Source organism: Mustela erminea, chromosome 7 (assembly GCF_009829155.1).
Source record: "Mustela erminea isolate mMusErm1 chromosome 7, mMusErm1.Pri, whole genome shotgun sequence".
Taxonomy (NCBI): domain Eukaryota; kingdom Metazoa; phylum Chordata; class Mammalia; order Carnivora; family Mustelidae; genus Mustela; species Mustela erminea.
In genome coordinates this window covers 110,560,440-110,582,626 of record NC_045620.1, presented here as the reverse complement: position 1 = coordinate 110,582,626, position 22,187 = coordinate 110,560,440, and the positions used below count along the sequence as shown (strand labels likewise).

Here is a 22,187-nt window from a genome sequence, read left to right as displayed (position 1 = left end):
CTTCAGAGCAACGAGGAAGAGAACAGGAAGGTGGTGACTTGTCAACTGCAGAGAATCTATTTTGGGTCTCTCCATAGACAAACTGTGAGGGGTTGTGAGTTGGTTTTATTATTATAACTCAAAGTTTTCTCTGCCTAGCAGCTTGTCAATAGCTTAAATCTTTGGAGCCATCCCTGATGGGTGTCCCAGGAACAGGACACCGGCAGTGTCTGTGTAGAACGAGGAAGTGGGGCCCAGGGTCCAAGCCCTCAGATCTCCTCATTCCTGGCTCCCCAAGCACTCAGCTTTGAGGATTAGCCTCCAGCAGAGAAGAGAAACTGACCTTATTCTTTACCTGTCCAACCTGATACCTCACTCTCTGGTTGAAAAAAAGGTATCCATTTTAAGTATCTCCTCTAAGCATAAATGTCACAATTCCTTCTCTTTTCACCTCAAAACCTCCCCCTCATCCCAAAAATAAAAATAAATACTTCCTTGAATTTGACAATGTTTCATTTTCAAAGTTACCATTGCCTTACTCCTCACCTAATCCCATCTTGGAGTTGGAAAATATTTCCTTAGGTTTAGGGTGCCTCTTCTTCTTTCTTTTTTTTTTTTAAGTGTGCAAATATTCCTTTATTTTATTTTATGTATACAAAATTTATTTTATTATATATATATATATGATAAGATGCACACACACACACACACACACACACACACATATACATATATATTTTTTAAGTAGACACCACACCCAACATAGGGCTTGAACTCATGACCCTGAAATCAAGAGCCACACGCTCTACCAAGTGAATGAGCCAGGTGCCCCCAGTGCACAAGTATTCCTTTAGACTATCACTGTGGAACTAGGAAAAGAGGATATTTTCGTAAGAAAAGTCAAGATTCGTGCCTAACAGCTGACCTAGCACAAGGCAGTCCTATTTAGGACACTATGTTAAGACCAGTAAAAGTGAAAGGAAAATGAACTGAAGACATGTACTCTTGCCTTCATAGACAGACATCAGTATGTTTCATTTTCCACCAAGCCTCGCTACAATACCTCCCCTAGTGACACTTGGCTTTGGCCATTCCAGTGCCTTTCTCTCTTTCTGCGACAACATGAGCTTGGCAGAACATTGAGATCTGGAGGCTGAGAAAAGAAAAAGCAGTCTTCCTGCCCACAGAAGAGATTGTGAGACATCCGTGCTAACACAGCATTGCCGAAAGGGCTTGTGTATGAATCAGCCACAAATGTTAAGTGGGCTGACAAGGACTGCAGAGTTGATAGAATTTCTGAGGAAGCAGCACGCTGGAGTGCTGTCGGTGATTGTGTGAGTGCGGTGCAGACTGTAATTTCACTTGTTTGGGTCTTTTTGTTATTATGTGTTACACTTCACCAAGGCCCAGTTGCAAGTTCTCTTTTTCCTTTGCTATCACAATCCCCCCTGCTTCATGAATGAGAAGGGAGGCTTGTGGCAAGAATGTGAAATAATCCTTCAAACTACAGACAGAAAGGGCTGAGACACAGTTATGTGTATCAGCATCTGATTCCAGGAACACGATTCCAATTCTCATTTCCCGATCATAGATGCATTTTGGCGCTTACCACAGTCTAGTTGAATCCCTTCCACAGTACCTAGGAACCAAACCGAAAGCAGTGTCACGCAAAGATAGGTATGAAGGCAGTCAAATAAAACCTGTCTTCCGGCTTCCAGCCTCCTTCCCCTTCCTAGGCCCAGGACTGTCTGGAGTTGACACATTCAGTAAAGAAATACACAAGCTTCTGTATTGTATTTGACAATCTCATTAAAGGCCTTTAGAAGCCTATCTTAGTTTTACGGCATCAGAGCCGATTATGGGGAGGGGTTTGCGGGGAACCTGAGATTAGTCCTCAAACTGAGGAGCGGCCTTTCTCAAAGTCTGGTCCCAGGTAATCTGCATTAGAATAACGTAGGAAACCCTGTGAAAAGGACAGATTCCTGAGTCTTGCCCTTGACTCATTGAATCAGAAATTCCAGGAATGAGCCTGGAAATACTCATTCTTGAAAAAGAGTGTCTCCTATAATTCTGAGGCACTCTAAAGCATGACAATTATTTAATGATCTGCTTGTCTTCTCCTCTCCCATCAGTACATACTTAAAGCCTTTTTCTGCTTGTACGAAAAAGATGATAAAATTATAGTAGTTAACATTTAAGGAGACCTTACTAAATATTCCCTTAATCCCCCCCCTTTTTAAAAAAGATTTATTTATTTGAGAGCGAGAGATCCAAGGAGCCCATGAGTTGGAGGAGGGGCAAAGGGAGAGAATCTTCAAGCAAGCAGACTCCCCTGTTGAGTGAGGAGCCTAGGGCTTGATCCCATGACCCAAATCATGACCTTAACCCACTGGGCCACCCAGGCTCCCCTCCCTTAATCCCTTCTTAAAGGAATTTTGGACTTCAGGAACCAGAAGGGGTAGATCCTCAAGGCCCTCCTCAGACCCCTGAGGAAAAGAAAGTCAGAGGCTGTCTCTTACCACCTCCGTGTAACTAAGCCCTAGTTCATCTACACTTACTTGACCTTGTCCAGACTGGTACTCCAAGCCTACCGCCAGGAAAGCCTATGGACAGGTTGCAGCATAAACATGTCGAGAGCTTCACTGCATGGACAAACAAGAAATCTGCAGTCAGTGTTCAGAGCTGCCTGTGCTGATTTGCCCCTTCTCTGAATTACCTGTGCCCTTTCTTCTCTGGATCAGAGTTAATTTAAAACCAGAATTGCCCCCTTCCCCCGCAACATTCGTTTGTCTCTAATTCTACTCTCTGCATTTTCCAGAATTTTCTCTGAAATTCTGCCACCAACATTAATGAGAGTTAGCTCACTGCCTGTTTGAGACCCTCCCACCACCACCACCACCACCAGAGAGACGGGGAAGGGTAGAATCCTACAGATTTCAGGATTTGGGTTGAGAGAGACTACACGCCCCAAAATGCAAGTTCACCTCCCAAAGACTACCACTTCCGACATGCACTGCGGCCAGAGTTAGCAAAGGAAAAGCCAGTCTGGAAGTTTTGCCTTCCTGTCACCCTCAGGCAAAGGAAAGATTTAGAAAGTCGCCAGAGGATATTTTTTGCAGGAGTGGTCACTCTCTAAATCTAGGCAAGGAAGGGGAGGAGTCCGAGCCGGGTCCCGCCTCTTCTCCAGTAAAGTCCCACTCCAGCTCTGGAGGCTCGAGTTCCGAGGACTGGGAGCCGCTGCGCGCCCCCGACTTTCCCCCATGGCTTCGGTGACTAGAGCCGTGTTTGGAGACCTGCCCTCAGGGGCAGGGACAGTGGAGAAGTTCCAGCTGCAGTCAGACCTGCTGAAAGTGGACATCATCTCCTGGGGCTGCACCATTACGGCCCTGGAGGTCAAAGACAGGCAGGGCAGGGCGTCAGATGTGGTGCTCGGCTTTGCAGAGTTGGAAGGTGGGTTGAACTCTGACCTGGGCTGCCCGGGCGGTCCCAGACCCCGAGCCCTCCCGTACTAGCTCCTCCCCCACACCTCCCCCAATCCCGGATCGATCGATCGATCGATCGATCGATCGATCGGGCTGCAGGCGGCCGGGACCCGGAGGAAGTCCCCGAGCTTGTCGCCGTCCGGAGTGCTAGCAGTCAGCCAGCTCTGTGCTTCCATCCCGTGCCCGGAAAAAGACTAATGAATGGGAACCGCTACAGGACTTGGCCTCTAGTTATCCATTTAGGCTTTGCTCTAATTAATTTAGAATAGTTGAGGATAAGACGAAACCCCCAGCAACCCAGGAGCCGTCTTTGAAGTGTCGGGTCTGTTGGGGGCAAGAAAGGGAAAAGCTGGGGAAGAGGCTCCCAGTTCTTCCCTGGTGTTCTGATGTAGAAGGACAGTCCAAGATCGCCTTCTTCCACTTCTTTCTCCTTCATCAGATCCTCTCTGAGGCCTGGTCATCTCAGAAATGCACCAACATGGCTCTGTGGGTGTCCACAGTTTAACAGACTTGGCCTGGGGTAACTAGGGCCCAGCGCTCTGGGGCTGCTCACTAACCAGGTACTGAGTGGAAAGTGGAAGATGGACTCATTGTCTAGCAATGAGGTCTCCCGACTAGGATGAATTTTCAGTGGAACCCGTGGGCAGTTAGGAACATGTAGGAATCCATGCATTTCAAAAAGGTTCATTCATTTATCTCACTCAGTGAGACAGACAAGGTCCTCACCATCACCGAGCTTGCTCTTTAGCTGGAAAGATAGACATTAGTCAAATAATCGGATTCATGAATGTTCATAGCTACGGTTTGATCTCAGCAAAGGAAAGTGGACACAGTACTATCTCTTGTCACTACCGTATAGCTAGACAGGAGATACGTTCTGAAATAAAGCTGGCAAAGAGAAACTGCTTGACGATAAATGCCCTTTGCTCAGTGGAAGGGGCGTGCACAAAAACTAGAGAGGAGGTTTGAGGTTTTCCTTTAAGTGTGTCTTTCTGTCTGCTTGGTTTTTTAGATATGTAACATGGCTCATGGTTAGAAGTTAACAGAAAACTCTGGGTCTTGGTTTTTCTCTGATGGGGGTTCAGATCTTCTGCTTTCAGAGTCAGAAGGCAGTAGGGTTGACAAGTGACAAAAGAGGAGTCTTTAGAATCATTTTGCTGAGTCACCTCTCTGTAAGTAGCATAGCTATTTTCTAGGCTGACACAGAATCACAAAGAGATTGCTTGGCTGATGCAAAATTGCCCAGTGGAGTCGAAAATTTGACGGAGGGCCTAGAATTTCAGAGCTGGCAAAACTTGGGAGATGCTAAGTGGACAGTATCTGCTTTAATCATTTCTTCCATCTCTGCTTATCACCGTTCAGGAGATAGCGGCCCTCCCTTTGTACCTCTACACACACACACACACACACACACACACACACACACGTTCACCTACCCTCACTCCTTACCTGTTTTAGTTCTGATACAAGAGTCACGCGGATCTTAAAAGACAAAGCATCTGTGGAATTCTTATGAACCTTGTGTCTTGACATGATGCCTGGGAAGCAGCACTGTTTTCATGGGCGTGGAAGTGTTTTTGAGGGCATCCATACAGTGGAGTCATCTCTGAGTCTAGGACTCCTGTAGCAACCAAACTAGAGAAAGTATTATCCTACATACATGTTCTGAAAAGGGAGAAAAAAAAAAACCAGATCCCCTCGGATTATAGTGATCTAGCTTGTGCTGTATTGCCCGCCACATTAGTAACCTGTCTTGAGATCCTTAAATAGCATTTTTCTTACTAGGATACGTCACAGCCTTCCCAAAAAGGTTGAATCAGAGCATCTAAAATATTCTGGGTGCTGGATTGAGATAGACACCCTCATTCCTATGCTATGATTTAGATAATCGAATTATTGATTTTAAAAGGAAAGCATGCTATTTTCAGAAGAGGAGAAGCTGGAAAAAAGCCCTCCGAATATCAATTAGTGCTTTCTGATGTGTGCAGCCATCTTCGTGGTTGTTGCAGATGACCCTTTGTTCCCTTTTTACAGCCCTGTCTTTCAGGTTTTTTTGGTAGATTCTTTCAGTATTGCTAGAGATAAAAGAAGACTTCATATATGTCATAACAGGAAGCATACTCGTCTTGGTTAGAATAGTGTGAAATGGTGCTCTGCTGCTATTTTGATCAATTCTTGTGTATTGAAACCCATGTTAAGAAACTGCCAAAAGGGGGCACCTGGCTGGCTCAGTTGGTGGAGAGTTTGGCCCTTGATCTTGGGGCTATGAGTTTGAGCCCCTCTTTGGGTGTAGAAATTACTTTAAAAAAAAAAAAAAAACTTAAAAAAGAGATTGCTAACAGTGATTGTCTTTAAGAGAAAGACTGGGTAGCTGGGTCCAGGGTTAAGAAGGAGACTTTATTTTCACTGCATATTCTTTTCGAGTATCTGAATATGTATTGTACGAGCAAAACTAAGTCATTTAAAGCCACAAGATATGACAGAATGTGACAGAATATGGGGTTATCTGGACATTACCGTGTCCCCAAAATGTTTTGAGCCACAGGGAGGAGCTAAGCATGGATAATTCCATGAGACATGGTCCTTTCCTAACTGCCGGGTTAGATGTGAGCTCTCTCCAGTTTCCCAGATAGCTTATATAAACTGCTTGGATCATGGCCATGACCGGAGGTCAGAATGGTTCCATTTCTCCCTGGGAAAATTAGATCTTTCTTCTGTAGAATTCTAAAGAGGTAGATCATATGATCTTTTGGTTACAGCCTAGAAAAATCAGTAACGCCTCCAATGAATTTTTCTGCCATTTTTTGTACTTAAAATACTTAAAAATGCTTTTCATCATCATGTCCCACCTACAGTCATTATGACTTCTTTCAAAACCTGTGATGAGAGTATTTGCCTATGAGCCTCAGGTAATAAAGAGCCTACCCGCTCAATCACTGCCCGTTCTGCCCCTTTATCTTCCCCCCAGTTACTACCAAATACCCCGCTATTACTGCCATGAGAGCCATTATGGAAAAACAGAGAAAAAATGGACTTTGTGCTTTTAGAAAACCACAGTTCATAGGGGCGTGGAGGGAAAGGGATGAGTTCAGAGGCTGCGGTCTAGTGTTGCAGATGCCCTTAGAGGAACCCTGAGGATTCCCCGTTTAAATCCCTGCTTTGTCCCTTAAAGCTGTGGAACCTAAGCAAGTTATTTAACCTCCCCAGGCTTACTTCCTCGCCTGAATTAGTGGATAATGACGATTAAATGTGCTACCAGCTGTGATAGTGTCTATAGTGAATGATCAGTCGTTTTTATCTCTTTTCCTTCCCTTGTCTCCACATATCTTCCCTCACATCACTTGAACTTTTAACTTCACTGAGTTAACACTGAAAAAAAAGGGCATGAAGATCCAGGGGTAGCCAACCAGCAGCCATTTGAAACTACATTAAATATTGGGGGCAGTTAAAGTGCTTGTCAATGAAAGTCAGGTCTGTTTTCCTCCGAAAGCCAAAGGGAAGTCATTCAGGTTGTGGAAGCTTCGAACTGGGATTAGTAGGCACTTTTATTTTGGACTGTAGGGCACCCTGGCTGAAGTTTGGGCTGGAGGAGGTGGATAGCACAGCTGTGGTCCTTGGGATGTTAGAGGAATGGAAAGATCCATTAATATATTCTGGCCAGTCCTTTGCCCAGGAAAAGGGACAGACTTTTCCTCTACCCTTTATCCCACATCAGCAATGGGCTTGAATAAATCATCATTCGGGGGCTTGACCCAGAAAGTTGGCCCTTTTTGCATGGAAATCAGTATTTTCTGCATTTCAAAACAAGCTTTTTAATCACGTCCTATTTAGAATTTGAGGACTGTCACTTTCTATAATTTTGATTTGATATAAAACTTAGTAACATATGAAGATAGTATAAAATCCATTTGTTCTAAAGAGTTGTTTGGAGACAGCTGGGAACAGTGGTTTCTGCTGCCCTTATGGTTCAGTCATTGAAAACTCTTTTGCTAAACTAAGGACTGACTAGTGCTTCTTATCTCCGTGGGCTGTTTACTGTGGCCAGAGAGTGGTGCCATCTGAGGGAATTCTTCAAGCCCATGAAGGAGCAGCACTGCTGTTGGATTTGTCATTGTCTCCAGAGCCAAGTGTGTGACTGGCAGAGAGTTGGGGCCCTGTGTACATATGCTGAATGGATCAAAGTAGATAATATATATATATACATATATGCATATATATTATATATTATATACAATACTTATAAATATACATATATATAAATATATATAAAAGTAGATACAGCTGAACAATTTTGAACAAAAATTCTGTTTTTCTTCATCTTTTCAAGTTCCTGAAAAGCAGATGAATGGTCCACATTATGCCTCATCAGGGAAATGCAGATTAAAATAATAACGAGGGCTACCAGAATGGCCAAAATCCAGAACACTGACAACACCAAATGCTGGTGAGGATGTGGGGCGACAGGAATCTCAGTCAGTGCGAGTGGCAATGCAAAACGGCACCGCCACTTCGGGAGATAGTTTGATTGTTTCTTACAAAATTAAATGTACTCTAACCATAGGATCAAGCAGTCACACTTCTTGGTTGTTACTCAAAGGAGTTAAAAACTTATGTCCACACAAAACCCTGCACAAAGGTATTTATAGCAACTTTATTCATAATTTCCAAAACAAGGGACCAAGATGTCCTTTAGTAGGTGAATGAACAAATAAACTGTGGTCCATCCAGACAATGGGATATTATTCAGTGCTAAAAAGAAATGAGCTATCAAGCCATGAAAAGCCACTAAAACGCATATTACTAAATGAAAGAAGCCTACCTGAGAGGGCTACATACTATCCAATTCCAACTATGACATTTTGAAGAAGGCAAATTTATGGAGACAGTCCAAAGATCTGTGGTTCCCAGGGGCTACAGGGATGGGAGGGATGAATAGGCTGAGCACAGAAGATATTTAGGACAGTGAAAATACTCTGTATCATATTACAATGATGGATAGGTATCATTATTCATTTGTCTAAACCCACAGAATGTACAACACCAAGAGCCCTCCTGTTGAACTAGGGGCTTTAGGTGATAATGATACTCTGGTGTGGGTTCATCAATGGTTAGAAATGTGTCTCTCTGATGGGGGGTGTTGGTAATGGGAGAGGCTGTCCATCCCTGTGTGGGGACAGGGGATATATGGGGAATCAGCTCAATTTTGTGGTAGACATAAAACTGCTCTAAAAAATAAAGTCGGTTAAGTGTTTGCCTTCAGCTCGGTTCATGATCCCAGGGTCCTGGGATCGAGTCCCGAATTGGGATCCTTGCTCAGTGGGGAGTATGCTTCTCCCTCTGCTGCTCCCCCTGCTTATGCTCTCTCTTTCTCTCTCTGACAAATAAATAAATAAATAAAATTTTTAAAAAATAAAGCCTACTCAACAAAAAAACAAAAAAAACCAACAGATGAAGCAAAACCAAGAGGAGGTTTGCTGGGCCATGGGAACTCCTTTTGGTTACCCAGTATAAGGAGTTTGAAAGCTGCAGCTTCGGAAAGAGAGGAGGGTAGGGAGGAAGGTGGTAGCTGGTGGAGAGGTCAGTCTGGCCTGTGCGAAGGGTTGATAGGAAGATCGATTCACCAGAAGGCCTTGTACTTTTCAAATAATGGGATGCTTCGGAAAAAGTACGCAGGAGCCAGACGGTGTTCATATCCAGGTTTATCCAATAACTAGCTGTATTCGGGGGCAAGTTACTTAACCTTTCTGTCCTCAGTTTCCACATCTGTAAAAGCAGGGTTGTAATACTGTCTAGTTCGTAGAACCATCCTGAAGATGAAACGAGTTAAATGTAAAGCACTTAGAAAGTGGCCAAGCCTTAGGAAGAACTCGGTGTTAGCTTTTAGGGCTGGTCCGTGGGCAGGACTCTGAGGACCTGCGGGTTAGCAGGGGAGTGAATCACGAGAGACCTGGAAGAGAATGGTTAATGTCTCACTTATGCCCGACCTGTTGAGGAATGGGAACCTATGATCTATAACTGGCCTAATGGTTCAGGGTCTGTGTCCTGAGAGCCCCTCCAGCCATGGTAAAAATAATTCATATGCTTAAATTGCACACTCCTTTTTTAAAATTTAAAATCAATTAATAGCATATAATGTATTATTATTTTCAGAGGTAGAGGTCAGTGATTCATCAGTCTTATAACACCCAGTGCTCATTATATCACATGCCCTCCTTAATGTCCATCACCCAGTTACCCCATCCATTCCCCACTGCACCTCCTCTCCAGCGACCCTCGGTTTGTTTTCTATGATTAAGAGTCTCTGGGGCACCTGGGTGGCTCAGTCATTAAGTGTCTGCCTTTAGCTCAGTTCGTGGTTCCAGGGTCCTGGGATTGAGCCCTGCATTGGGCTCCCTGCTCGGTGAGCCTGCTTCTCTCTCTCCCTCTGCCTGCTGCTCCCCCTGCTTGTGCTCTCTCTCTCTATCAAATAAATAAATAAAATCTTTTTTTAAAAGTCTCTTAAGCTTTGTCTCCCTCTCTGATTTTGTCTTGTTTTATTTTTTCCTCTCTTTCCTATGATCTTCTGTTTTGTTTCTTAAATTTCACACATCAGCGAGATCATATGATAATTGTCTTTCTCTGATTGAGTTATTTCACTTGGCATAATACCCTCTAGTTCCATCCGTGTCATTGTAAATGGCAAGATTTCACCTTTTTGATGGCTGCATAGTATTCCATTGTATATCTATACCACATCTTTTTATCCATTCATCTGTCGATGGACATCTGGGCTCCTTCCATAGTTTGGCTATTGTGAACATTGCTGCTATAAACATTGGGGAGCATGTGCCCCTTCAGATCACTACATTTGCATCTTTGGGGTAAATACCCAATTGTGTAATTGCTGGGTCAAGGGGTAGCTCTATTTTCAGCTTTTTGAGGAAGCTCTGTACTGTTTCCCAGAGTGGCTGCACCAGCTTGCGTTCCCACCAACAGTGTGTGTGGGGGGTCCCCCTTTCTCCACATCCTCACCAACATCTCTCATTTCCTGACTGGTGAAATTTAGTTATTCTCACTGGTGTGAGGTGGTATCTCATTGTGGTTTTGATTTGTATTTCCCTGAGAAATTGCATACTCTTCTGATCCACATAGACGGGATGGATACCGAGTGCCAAAGGAAAAGGGGATGGAATTCTGGGGGCATCTGAGTGAAAAACAGAGTAGATGGCAATGCTGGTGATCATGCAAAAAACAAACTACCCCCAAACTTTAGTCTCTACCATTGTAATCATACGGTAGAGGAACTTGAAGAGAAAGATCTATGTAACATGCCTGTACACAGACTTGTAAGTAAAAGAGCACAAGCACATTGCTTTTTATAATCCCTAGAAAGCCCCACAATTTTGCTCCTCAGTATGCCACATAGCCATGAAAAGGAATATGGCAGATGGATATGTAGTCGCATGGACAGATTTTTTTTTCTTTTTTAAGATTTTACTTATTTATTTGTCAGAGAGAGAGAAGCAAGAGTGAGCACAGGCAGGCAGAGGGAGAAGCAGGCTCCCTGCCAAGCAAGGAGACTGATGTGGGACTCGATCCCAGGACGCTGGGATCATGACCTGAGTCGAAGGCAGCTGCTTAACCAACTGAGCCACCCAGGCTTCCCGCATGGACAGATCTTAAGGCATTTGATAAATGAGATCCTGCAAAGTCATATGCACTGTACAATTCTCTTTATATCAGTACTGCATTTGTGTATTTGTATGTGTTTCTCTATAGTTAATTTAAACAAAACAAAACAAAACAAAAAAACTAGAAGTGTATATGCCAGACTGTTCGCAGTGGTTGTCACTGGGAGGAAGAGTTAAGGCACGAAAGAGGGAGTTTCACGTTTTGCTCTTTTTTTTTTTTTGAAGATTTATTTAATTATTTGAGAGAGAAGGAGGGCAGGGAGGTTGAGGGGGACAAAGGGAGAGAGAGAACCTCAAGCAGACTCCTTACTGAGCATGGAGGCTGACATGGGGCTCCATCTCACAACCCTGAGATCATGACCTGAACCGAAATCAGGAGTCAGACACTTAACCGGCTGAGCCACCCAGGTGCCCCTTTCATGCTTTACTTTTTGTTAAGGTTGCCAGATTTGGTGAATAAAAATACGGGACACCTGATTAAATTTGAAATTCAGATAAATAACAGGTTTTTAAAACTTTTTCTTTTAAGATTTTATTTATTTATTTGACAGACAGAGATCACAAGTAGGCAGAGAAGCAGGCACAGAGAGAGGAGGAGGCAGGCTCCTCGTGGAGCAGAGAGCCTGATGCGGGGCTGGATCCCAGGACCCTGGGATCATGACCCGAGCCGAAGGCAGAGGCTTTAACCCACTGAGCCACCCAGGTGCCCCGGTTTTTAAAACTTTTTGAAAAGTTTTTATTTATTCATCTATTTAAGTAATCTCTACAATCTCTACCCAACATGGGCTTATAACATAAGCATATTAACAGCAGTTCTCTCTAGTGGTGAGATTAGGATGATTTAAATTTCTTGGGGCACCTGGATGTCTCAGTCAGTTGCTCATGTGACTCTTGGTTTTGACCCCACGGTCAAGAGTTGCATGCTCTTCTGACTGAGCCAGGCTGGCACCCTAACAAATGGTTTTTAAGTGTTAAGTATGTGTCATGTATAATAATAATATGTATGTACTTATATTAAAAATTATTTATTATTTATCTGAAATTGAGACTCAGCTGGGTGTCCTGTATTTCATCTGACACGCTGCCTCTCTATATTTGTTTAATGCTCTTTAAAGGATAGTTTCATGACATAATTTTATTATTCTAAAAAAGTAAAAAGAGAAAACAATACTTCTTGAGACAACACAAAAATAGGATTTTTAGTTAAGGAAATTGATTGGCCTAGAAAATAGCAAATTACAAAGCAGCACTTAAATCAAGACTCAATTTTTTTTTTAGATTTTATTCATTTATTTAACAGCGATCACAAGTAGGCAGAGAGGCAGACAGAGAGAGAGGGGGAAGCAGGCTCCCTGCTGAGCAGAGAGCCTGATGCAGGGCTCACTCCCAGGACCCTGGGACCATGACCTGAGCCGAAGGCAGAGGCTTTAACCCACTGAGCCACCCATGCACCCCTCAAGACTCCATTTTTATAAAAAGGAGAAGAAAAGCACAGGTCCGCATGTACTAAAAGGCAGGAGTATATATATAAGAATTTTTTTTTTAATTTTTTTCAAAGATTTTCTTTATTTATTTGAGAGAGTGAGAGAGGAGAGAAGGTCAGAGGGAGAAGCAGACTCCACATGGAGCTGGGAGCCCAATGCGGGACTCAATCCCGGGACTCTGGGATCATGACCTGATAGAAGGTAGGCACCTAACCAACTGAGCCACCCAGGCACCCTCTACATTAGAATATTAACAGGAGGTCTCTCTCTAGTTATGAGATGAGGATGATTTAAATTTCTTGGGGCGCCTGGATGTCTCAGTCTGTTGTGCATCTGACTCTTGGTTTTGGCTTGGTTGTGATCTTATGAGTCTTGAGATCAAGCCCCAAGTGGGGTTCTGTGCTCATCGAGGAGTCTACTTAAGACTCTCTCTCCCTCTTCTTCTCTGCCCCTCCCCAAGTAAATAAATCATTGGGGAAAAAAAAAAAAAAGATTTCTTTTTTTGTGCTTTATAAAGTTCTTTTTCAATGTTTATAAAGAACATGCATTACTTTTGGAAAGGGAAAGTGTCATGTGTAAAGAATATTTCTCTGTGCTCCTCTGAGGAGCTGCGTAGGTCCAAGTTGTTCCTACTTTCAGCTGCTCTCAGAAGAAGGTGGTGGGCAGCACCGTGAGCCTCACCTTTGGCTTCCAGTTTTAAACAACACTTTCATCTCATGTCCTGCAGGTTACCTCCAAAAGCAGCCCTACTTCGGAGCCGTGGTTGGCCGGGTGGCCAACCGAATTGCCAAAGGAACATTCACATTGGATGGGAAGGAGTATAAGCTGCCCATTAACAATGGACCCAACAGTCTGCATGGAGGAGTCAGAGGGTTTGATAAGGTAAGTCAGGGGCACCGGACGGGGTCTCCACCTTCGCACATACCGTATGTTTGCCAGGCTCATCCTAGGCCCTATAGCAAATGTGTGGGGAGATGATACAGGAAAGAGGCCGATCCAGGGGCTTGGGGGAGCAGGGGTGCTGGCCCTGTTCCAGGACCCATCCTTCTGTAGCTCATCAGACTGTAAGAGGCAGGGGAGCCCTTAGAGAAAGGCTGACAGCTCTTGACTTGGGAAAAACAGGGCATGATTTTCTCCTGGTGTTGGGACCAGGAAGTCCAGTGGACCTTGGGCACAACGGAAAAGTGGCTTAAAAATAATACCTGCCAAGGGGCGCCTGGGTGGCTCAGTGGGTTAGGCCTCTGCCTTCGGCTCAGGTCACGATCTCAAGGTCCTGGGATCCAACCCCATATCCAGCTCTCTGCTCAGCAGGGAACCTGCTTCCCCCGTCTCTCTGCCTGCCTCTCTGCCTACTTGTGATCTCTCTGTCAAATATATAAATAAAATCTTTTTAAAAATATACCTCTCAAATAAATAAGTAAATAAATAAATAAAAATAATACCTGCCACTTACTGCACAGGTTTTGTACGTCTTCTGTCTCATGCTTGCATGAGCCCTGCGTTATCATCAAACGAGAAATCTGAGGGTGTAAAAGACCACATAACTCCTAGGTTGTGCGGCCCAGCCTGCCAGCCCTCATTTCTACACTGTAACCGCTGGTGTAGGCGTCCCCCGTCCAATACACACCCCTGAAAGTGCCGCTACGCCCCCTTCCCCCCACAGTGTGGTGCCACATCCAGGTGTAGCTTCTACTGAAGTGCCTCATGCCTCAGAATCATCTCAGATTCTCTGCCAGTTGCCTCTTTCCACGTTAAAACTCCCATTCCCCGGGGCGCCTGGGTGGCTCTGCTGGTTAAGCAACCGCCTTCGGCTCACGTCATGATCTGAGTCCCAGGATCAGGTCCCACATCGGGCTCCCTGCTCAGCAGGGAGTCTGCTTCTCCCTCTGACCCTCCCCTCTCATGCTCTCTCTCTCTATCTCTCTCAAATAAATAAAAAAATCTTTAAAAAAAAAAAATTTAAAAACTCCCGTTCCCCAAGGGAATCTCTGAGAAAACAAGATTAGGACAGTAAACTGATCAAACAGCTTCTCCCTGAAGTAGAAACGCGTACTGGCCTGCTTCCTAGCTGTGTGGGGGTCTGAGGGTTAACCCCCAGCAACTCTCTTACTAGTCTAATTTCAAGGAGATAATTTTGGTCACTAACTCTCCTTTAAATTATATCCCCCAGAAAATACTAGAATATGTATGGCGGTTAAAGAGCACTGCTTCTTCCTTTCTGCCTCTCACCTCCCCCTGTCCCATTGAAGGAAGTTGGTCACTCTCTTGCCCAACTTCCCATCTGTGGTCCAGAACCACACTATCCCATCTCTTCCCTGTTCCTCCGTGAATGGATTCCTCACCCCCAGAAGGCATGAAGGCAAGGGGTAGCCTCCGTCCTGGCAGTAGCAGGGCAGAGGGTCTCTGGAATATGGCAGGCCCGTGGGCAAAGCCCAAGCAGAGGGAGTTAGGCCCAACTCTGTTCCTCTTCCCTCTCTCCCACTGTAGCGTTTTCTGTGGTGTGGCTTCACATGCGTGCCCTGTAAAAACACAGCGAGATAGTGAGTATATACACCTCCTTCAGGGCTCTGTGCCTACTGAGTCCCTTCTATGAACCAGTAAAGTCCCTCTACTATAGTGAGGGAGCCAGACCCTTGGATAAACAGCCATTCTAGGGAACCAGCCCCCGACTGTGGATGCCAGTGTTGTGCTGTAGGAACCCTGGTGGACAGATTGAGAGGAACTGCGGAGGTAGGATTTGAATCACCCTCGAAGAAGGAATAGCATTTCATTTAGTAAGTAGGTCCTGGAAAAAATGGCTGTGCAGAAGCCCAGGGAGGGTGGGAGAAGGACTTGGAATGTTACCCTGGAGATACTGAAAGCTTCTGAACTATAAGCTTTCCCTGCAGTTAACAGGAGCCATATCAGATGAACTATTTCCAGCTGTATTTCGTCTCAACAATTACTGAATAAATAGCTCGTTTGTAGATACGCCTTTTTCTGTTTATATCAACGCACTTTTTAAAAAGATGAACTTTGAATCATCTGACAGAATTGGAAATGGTATATAAGGAGGCCTAGAGATGCAAACGTGGAAATTTTTCAGGAAATTTGTGAAGTGCAGGGTCAGGGATATTCTCCTGTGAATAGGAATTGTGTTTTCCACGAAATTATACTGATCTGATAACATTTCTTTATGCAAAAAACTTTCCACGTGTTCTTTCTCTAAAGGACAAAAACTAGGTAGCAAGTGAAGAATGTTTTATTTCGGATATTTTATTCCTAAAATTTTCCATTTAGGGGATTCTTTTCTCCTTTTTTAATCATGCATATAACCGGCTTTATATTTTAAGTGTCTTGGAAGTTCAACATTTCTAGGAGATAACTAGGGTGTAAAATTAATTTTTTACTAAGGTCAGTGAGTTTGTTTCAGACACCAGCTGCGTTCACCATAGGTAAAGGCAGAGACCTTTGCTCCTGCTGGGCTCCCCTTCCTGTAAACGTGGGATCTCTCAACATCAGTGAGAAGGATCCAGGCCAGGAGCAGGTGGGCAGAGCCTGGGCTCAAAGGCTATTCCCGTGGCCCACAGAAATTATTATCTTTCAAGTCTATTCGGAATGACAGTGTTTTGCCTCAACTCTCCTGTTGAAAAAAGGAGATTCAAACAAAACATTCACTGAAATGAAGATGTGGATGGTGTAGACTACCAGGCCAGAGTTTGAATCCTAGTTCTGTCACTAATGACGTGTATGACTTTAAACAAGATTTTTTTTTACCCCTTTAAACAATGGACATGGGGTACCTGGGTGGCTCTGTCAGTTAAGCATCTGACTCTTGGTTTCAGCTCAGGACGTGATCTCAGGGTCCTGGGATTGAGCTCTGCATTGGGCTCCATGCTCGGCCCGGAGTCTGCTTGAGACTCTCTCCCTCTCCCTCTTTCTCTGCTCATGCGTGTGTGCTCTCTCTTTCTCCATGAGTATAATAAATCTTAAAAAAAAAAAAAGAAAAGAAAAGAAGAGTTTTAAACAATGAGCATGAAGTATGATAAAGCATGAAAAGGTTCTAGTCAAACCCCCTGAATATGGGATGTAGAAGTGGGCAAGGTAACACCACAGAACTCAGTTTGCTCATCGGTAAAATGGGATCATGGTATTAGTTGGAGCCATTTGAAATGGCCAGTGTTCAACTGTTTTGATCTACAAAGTTGGTCATTTCGTAAAGCACCAGGTCAGTGGCTGTTGAGAACCAAACAAATGGATGTCTCCTGTCAGCAAAGACCTCTTGACTAGTGACCTCCAGGGCTCCCCAAAGAGACTGGGGCTCTCTGGACAGGATGTCTTCTGATCGCATAGAATAAGGAAAAAAGCTCAGGATCAGACTGCTGTCTTCCCAGCTGGAAGAAGCTGGGGAAAACCGTGTGTTCTTTCTGAGCCCAGCTCTCTCTCATCATTAAATGAAGATAATGGTGCCCACATTGAGCCAGCTCTGAGACAGATAAGAGAGTGTCTGTGAAGTCCCTAGCAAAGTGTCTTGGCTCTAGTCACGGGCGCTTAATAATTCCTGGCTGTCCCTCCCCGTAGGGGACTCTCAAGGCCTCTAAGCCAAAGGTGAGAGAAAGCACTATGTGAATCAAAAGATTCCTAGTTCCAAAAGCAAAAAATTCTAGAAAACTTTTCTTCCTATTTTTCTTGCCACCCCTAAAACCATATTTTCTAGAATGAGAAGAAGACGTCAAGATCGTTTTTCAACCCCTTTATGGCAGGGACTGATGCCCGACATCACACAGTGAGCTAGGAACAAACCTGGCCCCCAAATCAGGACTCCTGGTGCGTGGGCAGAACTCTTCCTAACAGAACAAGTGCCTTCTTATTTGCTTGGAACTCTGCCCAGGGAATATAGAGAATCTTGGAGCGTTTTTTTATAAATATCCGTAAATAGTACTTCCCTGGGAAAGAGGGCCGTATTTATTAAGGTCATTTTTTAATATCACAGCAGATAATGCCATATGACATTTCTCAGAATGGGACACCGAGATAGGAAAAAAGCTTTTAAAAAAGGAAAAGAGGAAAATAGTGTCGACACATACATATAAGTTTTGGGAGAAAGAGTATGGGAAATATGAGTAGGTAAAGAGAAGGGAAAAATGTTTCTCTCAAAATCTACTTTTTTTGTATATAACAAAATTTTAGAATAACTAAAATCCAAGCTGTTATTCAAACATCTCGAAGATCATATAACCATTTCTCTTCCTAGAATTCGCTAGCTTTAAATATTGGAACATGGCCTTCAGGTCGAGATTGCAATGACTTAACAGCTTTGAAAACTTTTTTTTCTAGGTCCTCTGGACCCCTCAGGTGCTGTCAAATGGCGTCCAGTTCTCGAGGGTCAGTCCAGATGGTGAGGAAGGCTACCCTGGGGAGTTGAAAGTCTGGGTGACGTACACGCTGGATGGTGGGGAGCTTATGATCAACTACCGAGCCCAGGCCAGTCGGACCACACCCGTCAATCTGACCAACCATTCTTATTTCAACCTGGCAGGCCAGGTAAGTGGACTCGCCTCTGCCTCTGCCCTCCTGCCATGGGCTTTGTGGCAGGAGCTGTGGCCAGAGACACCAACCCAGGATGGAATTACTCTTGCAATGGGGCCGGGGGGTCAACCCTGGGGATGAGGAAAAATGGCTGGCAGAGCCACTGACTCACAGTAGGTGCTCAACAAATGGAAGTTATAGAGAAAATTAGAATGAGTACATTGTATTACCCGGAGAATTAACCCTTTCCCACGTGTCCAGACAAGCAACTAGCTATTTCAAGAACTCCCTCTCATCTCTCTGTAACAGGAGCTTCTGTTTGCTTCCTCATTCCACTCCTACCCCTCGAAATTTCCAGTTAAGGCACTTTTCCATCCTTGGAACTTTAAAAATGGGCTTGGCTCAGCCCCTTCAGACATGCTCTAACATTTGTGTTATCCAGCGTGCAGCCCACCCGAAGAGTGCTGGAGAGACACTCCCCACCCCTCAGGTAATCCCCTCTATGCTACCTGATTCCCTCCTAATGGTACTACTTGAGCTCGTCCAGGAGGCTGTTACATGAGGCAGAGTAGAAAGTGTCGCTAAGCTCTGTGGACTCTATTACTTCCTCTTCATCTGAAAAGCCATCATTGTCTACCATACTTGAATCACTTTGGCGTGATTTCCTACCACAAGATGATGTTCACAGCCAACTAGTAATATCTTGCATTTTTACACTCTTTTAGGAGTCTGCTGACGATGTGCTGCTTTTTTTTTCTAGGATCTTTCCAAATAGCACGAATTAATTGGTTCTTATGTAATTTCCAAAGTTCTCCCCTTAAAAATAAGAAAGAGGATTCTAAACTTGTCTATCTCTTATCCTCAGAAACTTACACCGTCCTCCTTAAGATCTTAAACTCTGGGGTGCCTGGGTGGCTCAGTCGTTACGCGTCTGCCTTCAGCTCAGGTCATGATCCCATAGTCCTGGGATCGAGCCCCGCATCGGGCTCCCTGCTTCTCTTTCTCTGTCGGCCAGTCCCCCTGGTAGTGTGCGCACGCGTGAGCAGTCTCTCTCTCCCTCTCTCTCTCTCAAATAAATAAATAAAACCTTAAAAAAACCAAAAACAAACCAAAACCTGAAACCCAAACAAATATGCCCAGCCCTAAGAGACTCTGCAATAATGTGCATAAAGACCCTACTTTTTATAATAAGTTTGGAAAGAAACTTGACAGAAATAGAACAAAATATTAGTGGTTTTTTCATGGGTAGTAGATCGTGGTGAGTTTTCACTGTTTTCCACATTTTTATATACTTAGGACATCCTATTTTATACTCTAAAGAAATAGATTTGGAGATGGAAATTATGCATTGAATATGTAAATATCTGCCGATGTGTTCCAGTTAAGGAGACAGAATGGGGATGCGGGTTCACTGAGGCTCTGTCCATTTACCAGGCAGGAGGACCCTCCCAGATCACAACCACCCTCCACAGTGTTAACCCTCTTCTGTATACTGTCTTAATGAGTGCAGCTGGAATCCACAGCCAGGATGGGAGGGGGCCAGAGAGCGGGTGGCCACTCTCCGGGCCTGGGGCCCAGGGGCCCAGGGGCCCAGGGGCCTTTGCAGCTTCGGAATATCTCTTACCCTACTCAGGAAACCATTATTATGTGTCTTCAGCCCTCCCCAGGGAAATAACTCAAAACGTGATTATTTAAAGTGGTCAGCTCATCTTGTGCATTTTCTTGTTGCTTGTTTATTTGTTTCTTAGTTTAATAAGCAGTGTGTTTGCATTACCTGGCGCCAAATTCTGACTCATCACTTCTGAGTGTTGGTGGCCTGGGGGGAGGACAGAACTGTGTGGGTTTTTTTCCTTTTTTTTAAAGATTTTTTATTCAGTTATTTGACAGAGATCACAGGTAGGCAGAGCGGCAGGCAGAGAGAGAGGAGGAAGCAGGCCCCTGCCAAGCAGAGAGCCCGATGCGGGGCTGGATCCCAGGACCCCAGGATCATGACCTGAGCTGAAGGCAGAGGCTTTAACACACGGAGCCACCCAGGTGCCCCAGAGAACTGTGTTTTTCAAAGAATGGAAAAGGTATATAGGTTGTAGGTTGTTTGGGCTTTGTTATTGTTCCTTCCTTATCGAACCCCGAACTGGGCCATCATGTAAGAAATAGGGAAGCAGCCTGGGGGAATTTGAGATGAAAGGCAATAGTGGGGTTCCAGCGTGACTGGGGAAATACGTCAGCAAGGACCCAGGTTCTTCCATCTTTCCAGTCTGCCTCTTCACAGTGTTTTGGGTCTTGTCTTCAGGCTCATTGTCTCCTGGTCACAACATGGTTGCGGCCGCTCCGGGAATCACATCTTCATACAGTCACACCCCAAGGCAAAAAAGGACCTATTCCCTTTGTTCATATCTCTAATATTCCATTTTTAAGAGTAAACAACACTTTCCCTGAAGCTCCCCAGTTGACTTTGCCTTCCATTTCATGAACCCAGAAGTGTGTCCCATGCCCTGCGTAATCCAGTACCAGCAAGGGAACTGGACCACCATGATGGGCTTAAGCCAGTCAAAATTCACCTGGTGGGATTAGGGAGGGCGTCCTTTCCCTGAGCATATGGCCTAGCACAGGACAAATCTACAAGTCAGCGCTCTGCCAGGGGTAAAGGAGGGTGCCCGTAAGGGGGTTGCTGTGGCTTTGGGGCAGTACGCGAGTGTCAGTGCTCTCCTGCTAGAGGTGAGCAGAGCTGAATGAAGGCGGTCGTGGTGCAAGGCATGAAGAGGTCTGTAAAGCCCCGGGCAAGCCACAAAAAGCTCTATAAATGATTAATGCTCTGAAGTAGTAGCTGCTGACCAAAGCTAACCAAAACCAACAGTGAACCTAGAGATGACTTTAAGAGCTGTTGGTGGGTCAGCCTTCCTCACCAGGTTTCCGTCGACCTAGAAAGGAAATGAATCCAGCTGGAATATTCCACCAGAGTGGACCATTGCATTATTCCAGGTCAGAAGAATGATAAAATGAAGCCTGCTTCCCTTTCATAAAGGAACGTAGGTGCCGCTTGGTGACCCGAAGCCCATTAAGGGAGTGGCTCTCATAAATGTTCTTTCTTTCTCCCCCTACCAGGTTTCTTCCTAAGTTCTCAGACGCATCCGTTTATTTGGTGCGTGGTTGAATCATTTTCTTCCTGCCCTAACGCTACAAAACAAACAGAAAAGGGAAATTCCTAAGCAGTTTTATTCATAATAATAAAAACTGGAAACAAGCAGAAGTCCACGAAATATTCCTACAGTGGAATACTACTCAACCTCGGACTGAGCATTGAGCAGACGGAGCCAAGAAAAGAGTCCCCAGTTCTCTTCCCTCATCTCTGCTCCCCTCAGGCCCAGAAGCCCCTTCAGTGCTGGCAGGAGCCCTGAGGCACAAGGGGATGGGAACGGGGGACCCCGCCAGGAGGGACCCCTTCTAGTCTAGGGCTGCTCTAGGTGGGGGGAAGACCCCTCCCATTTTGGACCTGCTTTCTCAGGTCAGAACACAACCAAATGAATGACTAAGGTAGAGACTGTGGGTGCAGAGCAGAGGCCTCTGCCCTGACCTTGGCTCCTGTCCACTCCCTCCTTGCCCAGGTGTACCCACCAGGGGACACGAGACCAGGGCAGTTCTTGAGAAACCGAGCCTCCTCAGAGTGTAATTAAAGCAATTTCTGGCCTGTTGATTTATTTTTCTTTTAAAGATATTTATTTATTTATTTATTTATTTATTTATTTATTTATTTGACAGAAAGCGAGAGAGAGAGAGATCACAAGTGGGCAGAGAGGCAGGCAGAGAAAGAAGGAAAGCAGGCTCCCTGCTGAGCAGAGAGCCCGTTGCGGGCTCCATCCCAGGACCCTGGGATCATGACCTAAGCCGAAGGCAGAGGCTTTAACCCACTGAGCCACCCAGGTGCCCTTCTGGCCTGTTTAGACATAGATTGTCATGGTCTCTAAAATCCTGGCGTCTCTCCTCAGGACGACTCCATTTGATTGTGTGGGGCCTAAGTCTTTCTGACTAGAGGGTCTGTTTCCATTAAAGAGGGCTCAGCCTCCGCT

The 22,187-nt window shown here is 44.9% G+C and overlaps 1 protein-coding gene across 1 annotated transcript in view; it reads left to right on the top strand.

Annotated features, from left to right (window-relative positions):
* The first annotated feature begins 3,018 nt into the window (after positions 1-3,018).
* GALM (galactose mutarotase) overlaps positions 3,019-22,187 on the top strand; it is a 51,105-nt gene continuing 31,936 nt past the window's right edge. Inside the window, exons 1-3 of the mRNA XM_032352933.1 lie at positions 3,019-3,429; positions 13,343-13,497; positions 17,932-18,138. Coding sequence (XP_032208824.1) covers positions 3,240-3,429; positions 13,343-13,497; positions 17,932-18,138 — 552 coding nt within the window. The 5' untranslated portion in view covers positions 3,019-3,239. The remainder of the gene's footprint in view (positions 3,430-13,342; positions 13,498-17,931; positions 18,139-22,187) is intronic.